Consider the following 10,735-nt stretch of genomic DNA (forward strand, 5'->3'; position numbering starts at 1 on the left):
TTTTTATTTTATTTTTTTTACTATTTTAAGGTCAATATTATTAGCCACTTTAAGCATTTTTTTTTCAATATTCTACAGAACAAACCACTGTTATACAATGACTTGCCTTGTTAAGCCTTTAAATGTCACTTTAAACCAAATACTAGTGTCTTGAAAAATATCTAGTCAAATATTATGTGCTGTCAACATGGCAAAGATAAAAGAAATCAGTGATTAGAAATGAGTTATTAAACTAATAGGAAAATCGTCTTTCCATTAAACAGAAATTGGGGAAGCAATATACAGGGGGTCTAATAATTCTAACTTCAAATGTATGTATTCATTCATTCATTCATTTTCTTGTCGGCTTAGTCCCTTTATTAATCTGGGGTCGCCACAGCGGAAAGAACCGCCAACTAATCCAGCAAGTTTTTACGCAGCGGATACCCTTCCAGCCGCAACCCATCTCTGGGAAACATCCACACACATACACTACGGACAATTTAGCCTACCCAATTCACCTGTACCGCATGTCTTTGGACTGTGGGGAAAACCGGAGCACCCGGAGGAAACCCACACGAACGCAGGGAGAATCTCCACACAGAAACACCAATTGAGCCGAGGTTCGAACCAGCGACCCAGCGACTTTCTTGCTGTGAGGCGACAGCACTACCTACTGCGCCACTGCGTCACCCATGTATATATATATATATTTACATGACCAGCTTAATCAACTTTGAGTAAATGCAAGGCTTAAAAAGAAGTGTGATGATTCTTATTTTCAGAATGATGGTAATGTAATGAGGATTGTTAAATATAAGTACACCCTTTCTGTAATGTTACACTATTTTGCTTTTTAAGCAGTAATAGTAATATTATAGTAATTATATATAGTAATTTCCACTAAAGATAAAAGAAATCAGTTATTAGTTATTTAGTCAGAGTCATTAAACAGAATGAGGGGGGGGGGGGGGGGGTAACAGAGGGGCTAATTAATCCTTTTTATGTTTTTTTTTGCTTTTATAAAATTATTATTATTTTTTTTTAGATATTCATTGCATTGCATTGCACAGCATTACAGCAAATATTACAACCTCTCTAGTTTCTTGCAAAAAATAATTCAACTAATTAAATAACACACATAAAAATAAATGAATAAATTATATATATATATATATATATATATATATATATATATATATATATATATATATATATATATATATATATGTATATATAAAATATATATTTTTCTATATTTTTTATATTGTGTTTTCAAAAAACACAAAACATCTAACCCCTAAAAACCCACGGGGCTAATAATTCTGATATCAACTGTACATGTAATTACTTAATATAACTCAGCACTTAAATAAATAATTACACTGTAACTACGTCACCTTAAAATAAAGTGTATCCCAAAGTAACATTTCACCGGTCATCACGATGATTAATTAATATGGTTTGTTCTTGGTTGGACCACTGTTTTTACACAACAAACTGCTTTTTCTAGTAGTCAATTTATTTAAAAAAAAATTAAAGCAGCAATTTCTTAAAAAATAATAACGACATAATAAAACCTTTAGGGAACAATTGAAGTATCTAAAGTTTATTTTTCCAATAAAATGATCAGTTTTCTTTCTGAATCTCCTTAGTAACACATCTAATTACCACTGGCCCGCTGTTACATGAATTACTAAATCTCAATATCACAACAGTGCAAAACTGACATTGTTATTATTAAACTTTCCCTTATGACACAGCTGAGAGGGGTGCTGTGCTGAAGCTGCGAGGTTTCGCAAGAGTCCTAATTAATTATGCAAGATGGGTCTAATTATGATGCAGTGAATGGATACATGGCAGAAGGTGCAAGGCAGTGAGGCTTAGAGATTTGCATGCTAAGTGAGTGGGGGAGTGACTAATGCATGTTAATGTGTGCTGGGCCCATACGCCTGCAGCTGGGTCTATCATTTCATAAAGAGCTAAAAGTTTACCATATAGTAAAGTGAAGAGAATGGTACAAAAAGCCTGAGCCATGACAATGCAATGTCAATGGAGTTTATTTTATTTAAAAAAAGTCCAGCTAAAATAGAAAAACAACAGCTAAAATGGTGACATTATATTATTTATAATGTACTAATACATTACATGCTATTGGTTTCGCATCTGTTATAAAAATGCAGTGTAAAAAAATGCTGGGTTTCACTCACTTGATTTGAAATTAATTAAGTTAACCTATTAGTTTTTACAAATTGAAGTGCAATGAACTTAAAGCAATTAAGTTGTCCCTAAAATAACCCAGGAAGTGAGTTGTTTTAGCTCATTTTAAATAAGTAATTTAAACAAACGTAATTTTTTTGAGTGTGCAAAGGATATTTTATTTGCATGAAGGGGTGTGAAAATAATTTCTATGTTTGTTACACTGTAAAAAGTGGAAACTTAAACAAATTACTTTGACTTGACAAAATTTATAACAGTTTTCATTAATGAATAAAGTTAGTTGTTTTATCTTTAAAAAGGTTTAAATAATTTATTTATGGCAAGTATAAATATTGTTTAATATCAATAATGAGAAATACTTGTATTTGAAACAAATAATAAAAGTATTATTTTTATATTAACATGGGAAGGGAAATATGGGAAGGGAATTATTTGTACTGTAATAAAAGTATTTTTACTATTATTATTATATTAACAATATTGTATTGAATGATTTGTACTGTACTGTTTGTACTGTTCCATTCTTGTTTTCTTAAATAAATTACTAAAACATGTTAAACCTAAAAGAACTAACTTCATTTATTACTAAAAACTGTCATAAGTTAGGTTTGTCGAACTTAAATCACTTAATTTTAACAAGTCAAAGTAATTAAGTTTTCACTTTTTACAGTGTAGGTTAGTTAGGCAAGTCATTGTTTAACAGTGGTTTGTTCGGTAGACAATTTAAAACAATTAAAGGCGCTAATATTGACCTTAAAATGGGTTTAATAAAAATTAAAAACTGGTTTTATTTTAGCTGAAATAAAACAAATAAGATTTTTTTCAGAAGAAAAAAATATAATAGGAAATATAGTGAAAAACACCTTGCTCTGATAAACATCATTTGGGAAATATTTAAAAAAGAAAACAAAATTCACAGGAGGGCCAATAATTTTGACTTTGACTATATATAGCTATTGAGCAAACCATATGCTGAATGAAAACAGAACTAGTGTCTCTGCAGTAAAACTCCTCTTGAATAAAACTTGTTGGGTTAACACTCTGTTTTGTTTCCCTCAGATTTTTCTTGAAGTTTTTTCTGAAGTGCAATCAGAACTGTCTGAAGACGGCAGGAAACCCCCGAGACATGAGGAGATTTCAGGTATGCTCATCTTATATAATTAATGCTATTTGTGGGATGCTTTTAAAGAGATTATTTTCTTACTTAGGTTTTTATCTTGTTTCCAGTCCAAATATCTAAACATTCATAAATCAAGAAGCATTTTCTATGCACGCAAAAAATGTCTTGTTTTCAGAAATAACATGACAAAATTAAATGAGTTGTGGGCGGCATGGTGGCTTAGTGGTTAGCGCAGTCGCTTCACAGGAAGAAGTTTGCTGGTTTGAGTCCCGGCTGGGCCAGTTGGCATTTCTGTTTGGAGTTTGCATGTTCTCCCTATGCTGGCATGGGTTTGAGCACCCCTGTTCTAAATACCCGTGGTTAAATGTACAGTAGTTCTATATATTGTACATATATAGACAAATGTACCCAAATTTTTGCAAAACTCACATTCACGAAAAATGAATGACTTAATAAATAAGTTGTTCCTTAAGACAAGCTAAATAATCTGCCATTGGGCTGAGAAAAACAGTCTTGTTTTTCTTTTGGACATTAGAATATTTTGCTTACCCCACTGACAAGGTATTATACGATTATGACAGAAAAATAAGAAATAATTTTAAATGCTTTGAAAAACGTCCTTGCTCTGTCAAACAGCTGAAATATTTATGAATAAAAAAAACTAGGGCCAGTGGGTCAAAGCTGGCTTTTTTTCATGTGTTTTATTCTTAATCTACAAAAAATCTAGCAGAAATTAAATTATTAAATGCTGTAATGTTGTTTAAAATGTACACACACACTGTCACCTGACAGATAGAGGACGGATGCAGGGCAATTCAAGGCAAAGGCAGATTCTGCTTGACTACTGTATTCAGCAATGATCTTCACTGTGTTATAAATGTGATTGTTTAAGTTTTTATTGCAATAAGTTATCATTTTCAAAAATATACTGCATTCATTAATATGATTCAAAGCGTAAGGCTGAGCAATATATTGTTTGAGCATCAATATCGCAGTATATACAGTATATATAGTTGAAGTCAGAATTATTAGCCCCCCTCATTTATTAGCCCCGTTTATTTTTTTCTCAATTTCTGTTTAACGAGAGAAAATTTATTCAACACATTTCTAAACATAATAGTTTTAATAACTCATTTCTAATAACTGATTTCTTTTATCATTGCCATGATGATAGTAAATAATATTTGACTAGATATTCTTCAAGACACGTCTAGCTTAAAGTGACATTTAAAGGCTTAACTAGGCTAATTAGGTTAACTAGGCAGGTTAGGGTGATTAGGCAAGTCATTATATAATGATGGTTTGTTCTGTAGACTATCGAAAAATATATAGCTTAAAGGGGCTAATAATATTGACCTTAAAACATTAAAAAAAAAAATGAAAACTGCTTTTATTCTAGCCGAAATAAAACAAATAGGAGTTTCTCCAGAAGAAAAAATATTAAACATAATTTGGGAAATATTTAAAAAATAAAATAAAATTCAAAAGGGGGCTAATAATTCAGATTTTCTTGATAATTTTGAATTCTTTTGTAACTATTTTTTCAATGATGACCATGGTATTTTACATCTGATTGTTTAATTTCTGTACTTGCTGTAGAGTTACTGTTAGACTGCCCTGAAAACCATAAAGCACCGTTTATTTTTATTAGCTTGTAATTTATAATTCATGCAGATTTGATCATCCCAGTCGATCTTAATAAATTAAATATTTATAAATAATAATAATAATAATAATTCCTTACATTTATTTAGCGCTTTTCTGGGCACTCAAAGCGCTTTACACAATGGGGGGGAATCTCCTCATCGACCACCAGTGTGCAGCATCCACCTGGATGACGCGATGGCAGCCATTTTGCGCCAGACCGCACACCACACACCAGCTGATTGGTGGAGAGGAGACAGAGATTAAGCCAATTGGAATATGGGGATGGTTAGGAAGCCAGTGGGCAGATTTGGCCAGGATGCCGGGGTGAATCCCCTACTCTTTTTCGAAGGATATCCTGGGGTTTTTAACGACCACAGAGAGTCGGGCCCTTGGTTTAACGTCTCATCCGAAAGACAGCGCTCACTGAGCAGTATAGCGTCCCTGTCACTATACTGGGGCATTAGGACCCACACAGACCGCAGGTTGAGCGCCCCCTGCTGGCCTCACTAACACCACTTCCGGCAGCAACCTAGCTTTCCCATGTGGTCTCCCATCCAGGTACTGACCGGGCGCAGCCCTGCTTATCTTCAGTGGGCGACCATGTGAGAGTTGCAGAGAGCTAACTGCCGGCAAATAAAGTTATTAAAATCATCTGGTAAAAAATGTATTTATATCGCAATAAATATCACAGTAAAACAAAATATCACAACGTCAGATTTTTCCAATATCGTAAGTAATGTTTTCTATTGATTTTTAAACACTATGAACTAAATTAGGAAATCACCCATGACAACCTTAATGTAAAATTGTTTGGTATGTTTAGCTGTGGTCCACAGCTCTTAATAATATTTGGTTTTGGCCCTTCATTGGAATGAAAAAGAAGAAAAGTTTGGGCAACCCTGTTTTAAATACTCCTGCAGTAGTTCTATATCTTGTGTAAACCAAATAAAGTGAAATACACCAAATTGGGAGACTTTTTTGTGTAATATATTATTCTAAATACTTCAGGTATCGTACACCTAATACACAAATACACTTCATTGAACATATACACATGGACATCAGCTATGTACTACATAACTGCAGGTTAACTTTGTTTATATATAAATATTTTAACTGCTTAAAAAGCTATTAGTTACTAGTTAACTAGCTGAAGTTATCGAGTTATGGCAACTAGTAACCTAATAACTAATAACTAATAACTTGAATTGTATTGAATATACATAAGTTATTGGTTCAGTGGTGTCTCGGTGTAAGTAGATAAATTGAAAAGTGTGATAATGAATTATATGAAGAGTTTGAGCATAATTTCTCATGGGAGAGAAAGGTAGAGCGGGAATGATGAGGGAATGGGCCGAGATGCTTCAGGAAGTTGTCAGGATTTGAGTGATGGGCTCCAGATGGGGAAGGTCAGGCTCTGTGACCCAGGAAGTGCTCACTGGGGACCCTCCTGCTTCACTTCCTCCCACTTGTCTTTCACTGCTGGAGCCACTATCTGACTCTTCATCTCCCCTTCATCCGCTCTTCCTACCGTGCATTGCTTTACATCTGCTTCAGAGTGTGTGTGACGTTTCTGTTCTTGCAGCTTATTAGCAGCTAGTCTTCATATGTGCTGAGATGTTTCCTCTTCAGCAGCACTATTTGTTAAGTACATTAAGTATTCAAAGGCGGCAAGGTGGCTCAGTGGTTAGCACTGTCACCTCACAGTAAGAAGGTCGCTGGTTTGAGTCCCGGCTTGGCCAGTTGGCATTTCTGTGTGGAGTTTGCATGTTCTCCCTGTGTTGGCATTGGTTTCCTCCGGGTGCTCCGGTTTACCCCACATGCGCTATAGGTGAATTGGATGAAGTTAATTGGCCGAAGTGTATGAGTGTGTGAGTGAATGAGTGTGTATGGGTGTTTCCAAGTACTGGAAGGGCATTGACCGTGTAAAACATATGCTGGAATAGTTGGCGGTTCATTCCGCTGTGGCGACCCTCTGATGAATAAAGAGAGTAAGCCGAAGGAAAATGAATGAATGAATGAATGAATGAATGAATAGTACTTACAAAGCACATCTTATATGATCTTATTCTACATTCTTTACCTAAACTCAGTTATTACCTTACTAACTATTAATAAGCAGCAAATTAGGAGTTTCCCTAATAAGGAGCTAAAATCTGAGTTAATTATTTGTTAATTGTGGCATAAAATAAAGCGTGAATCACTTCCTTATTAAAGTGTCTTTCTTTATTTTGCGACAGGTGGTTCTGTCCACCACAGTCTGCGTGGACGGTCCTGTACTCGCCATTTCAGATAACATGTTCGTACACAACAACTCCAAGCATGGACGTCGCTCTCGCAGAATGGACCCAAATGAGACGGTGGAGAATAACATGGAATACGGTGAGATTATATATAAGAAATTATATTTCAGCTTAATTTCACCAGGAAACGTAACTATTTTACGTTTTGTCAGATTAGTGGCTAATTTGTTTGAATTCATATGAGTTCAAATGAACGAAAATATCCACTTAGTAAGGGGCGTGGCCCAGGGCCGGAGTGGGACTCCTTTTCAGCCCTGGAGTTTCAAGCCGGCCCACCTCAGTGCACGACTGACTATGTTGAAAAAACATCATTTCCAATTTATATTATTGGGAGAACAGTGGCTGAATTTAAATAAATGGTTATGGTATTTAAATGTTTCTGTCGTGTTGTGTTGTGTCACATCGTGTTTGGTTGATATAGCCAAATTGCTTGTGGCTAAAATCTTGTTGCGTCTTCTTGCATTATTAATGCTTTATCTATTCTGATGTTTTCTTCTCTATACTCTACAGCTACTCCGTGTATCAAAGCCATCAGCCCGAGCGAAGGCTGGACTACAGGTGGCGCTATGGTCATTGTGATCGGAGAAAACTTCTTCGATGGTCTGCAGGTGGTTTTCGGGAGCATGCTAGTGTGGAGCGAGGTATATAGTAACAACTGTTTGGGTGATTCCAGAATTGTGGGTACATTTTGCGTTTCTGAAATAAACCTATTATTACCTACTAAAAATTTTTTATTGTTTATTAGTCAAAGTTAAATAAATATTTGCACAAACATCCTTTTATTTGTCATTTTAGCTATAAAAAAACGCAATTCTGCTCAACTCTGTTACATCGGCTATCAAAAGGCACAACAATCTGTAAAGCACTGATAGAAAAAGCATGTGATGAAGTAATGTCACTTCCTCACACACATGTGATTTACCAACACAATCTCACGGCAATTTGTAACTTTTTGATTTAGTGGCTATTTCGTATGAATTTGTACGATCTAATTCGTACAATTTAGTACGACTTGCTCATCCCCCAATGACAGTTGGGTTTAGGGGTGGGGTTAGGTGCCACACCTCCTTTTTACAATCGTATAATTACGGACGACTGAACTCATGCGAATTCGGATGAATTAGCCACTAAACTGGCAAAACGTAAAATACTTACGTTTTCAACTGAGATCAGGCTGGATTTACTTATTTTTCTCTTTTGAATTTGAGATACACCACGAGGTAGATTGATTATTGGTCAACTCTTTTACAGTGATATTTCAGTAAATCTTGCATTTTCTTTTTAAAAAGAAAAATATGATGAATATACTATAACAATTGTGTACTCTCAGAAATAAAGGTAAGGAAGCTGTCACTGGGGCAGTACCTTTTTAAAGGATACATATTTGTACGCAAATAGTCCACAGTGGTACTTAAAAGGTGCATATTAGTCCCCAAATTTACCTAAAGAAATACCTTTGAGGTACCATAATAGACCTTTCAGGTACAAACATGTACCTTTTGAAAAGGTACTGCCCCCGTGACAGCTCCCGTACCTTTATTTCTGAGTGTCGAAGGTTAGCATTTTGCTAAAGCTAAAATTGTGGAAAATGTCAGCTCTGTTACTGTCAACTCTGTTAGTCTATTAATTATTTAATAATATATTTGTTTAATATCGCTCCAGTTTAAAGTAAATGAATGGGAAATATTTGAAATGTACCATGTAGTGTCAAGTTAACTGGCTTTGAAATTAAGGACCAAGATTGTGTAACAAACTTTAACAACTTGTTTTTCTCTCATTATTCGTGCAGTTGATCACACCTCATGCGATTCGAGTTCAGACTCCACCTCGACACATTCCAGGTGTTGTAGAAGTTACACTGTCCTACAAATCTAAGCAGTTTTGTAAAGGAGCTCCGGGACGTTTCATTTATACAGGTAAACTCATTCCCAGACACCTACGCTCATGCAGAAGCGCAAACTTTAAGACAAAGGGAAACATGTTAGAGTGGCACATTGGCTCAGTGGTTAGCACTGTGGCCTCACAGCTAGAAGGTCGCTGATGTGAGTCCCAGCTTGGCCATTTGGCATTTCTGTCTGGAGTTTGCATGTTCTCCCTATGTTGGTGTGGTTTTCCTCCGGGTGCTCCGGTTTCCCCCACAGTCCCAAGACAAGTGCTATTAGTTAATTGGATGAACTGAATTGGTCGTAGTATATGTGTGTGTGTGTGTGAATGAGTGTGTTTGGGTGTTTCCCAGGGTTGTGGCTTGAAACATATGCTGCAGGAGTTGGTGGTTGGCAGCCCCTGATAAATAAGACACTAAGCCGAAAGAAGATGAATGAATGAATGAATGAATGAATGAATGAATAGTTTTAGCATTAGATAAAAAACAGCTTTTTTTTTTTGTATTTTTATGCCAAAAATCATTAAGATGTTAAGTAAAGATCATGATGAAAGTAGATTTGTTGTCAATTTCCTACTTTAAATATATCAAAACTTAATTTTTGATTAGTAATATGCATTCCTAAGCATTTTATTTAGACAACTTTAAAGATGATTTTCTTAATATTTAGATTTTTCTGAACCCTCAGATTCTCCATATAGTTGCATTTCAGTCAAACATTGTCCCACACTAGCCATACATCAGTGCAAAGCTTATTTATTCAGCTTTCATGTGAAGTGTATTGACTCGTCACTGCTTTTGGGGTCTAGGATCATAAACCTTATGTAATATGGGATTTATGCAGCTTGTAAAATACTTGGATGTTTTAAAGACAGAAATGGAGTCTCATTTGATTTGGTTTTCTCTAGCACTGAATGAGCCTACTATTGACTACGGCTTCCAGAGGCTCCAAAAGCTCATCCCTCGACATCCCGGTGACCCCGATAAACTGGCCAAGGTTAGTTAATACTTATGCTTTTAAAAATTAATATACACACTTAGAACTTGAGATAATTTATATTTTCTACTCTATTTAAATTTTAGGAAATGTTACTTAAAAGAGCGGCAGATGTTGTTGAATCCCTCTATGGAAATACCACCAGCAATCAGGTAAATAACCACTGAACTGAAGCACTGGGAAATGAAAATATTGGGAATGTTTAACGTGTATTGGGGGTCAGGTGTTTAAAATCACTTGCAAACATGCTGCTATTTTATAATTTCGTTTTTTCTTATTCCAAATTTCACTATCAGCATAATAGTTTAAAGTCAAATGAAACAGAAATGTTAGAAACATAGAAACATGTTAGCCACCCTGTGATATTTTAATTGTTTGTTTTTATTTTAAGTGATGTTAAACAGAGCATGATGTTTTCACAGTACACTGATAAAAAAAAGCTTACTGCTTTAAACTGTTTTGTTGAATCAAATGAGATTTTATAAATGTTATCATTATTCGAACTTTTTAAATAGGGTAAATTAACTTTTCAGGGTATTTTCTAATGTAGTTATGTTTCTTTTGGTTTGCCTGGAATAATATATATA

General features: G+C 34.9%; 1 protein-coding gene across 4 annotated transcripts in view; it reads left to right on the forward strand.

The window, feature by feature from the left end:
- ebf2 (EBF transcription factor 2) overlaps positions 1–10,735 on the forward strand; it is a 51,674-nt gene that overhangs the window by 34,761 nt on the left and 6,178 nt on the right. For all 4 annotated transcript variants that reach the window (NM_131418.2, XM_087251240.1, XM_087251241.1 and 1 more), the window contains 6 exons: positions 3,259–3,340; positions 7,207–7,348; positions 7,780–7,910; positions 9,059–9,185; positions 10,060–10,148; positions 10,235–10,300. In NM_131418.2, the coding sequence (NP_571493.2) occupies positions 3,259–3,340; positions 7,207–7,348; positions 7,780–7,910; positions 9,059–9,185; positions 10,060–10,148; positions 10,235–10,300 (637 nt within the window). The remainder of the gene's footprint in view (positions 1–3,258; positions 3,341–7,206; positions 7,349–7,779; positions 7,911–9,058; positions 9,186–10,059; positions 10,149–10,234; positions 10,301–10,735) is intronic.

This window comes from Danio rerio, chromosome 5, assembly GCF_052040795.2.
Source record: "Danio rerio strain M-AB ecotype USA chromosome 5, GRCz13ab, whole genome shotgun sequence".
Lineage (NCBI taxonomy): Eukaryota > Metazoa > Chordata > Actinopteri > Cypriniformes > Danionidae > Danio > Danio rerio.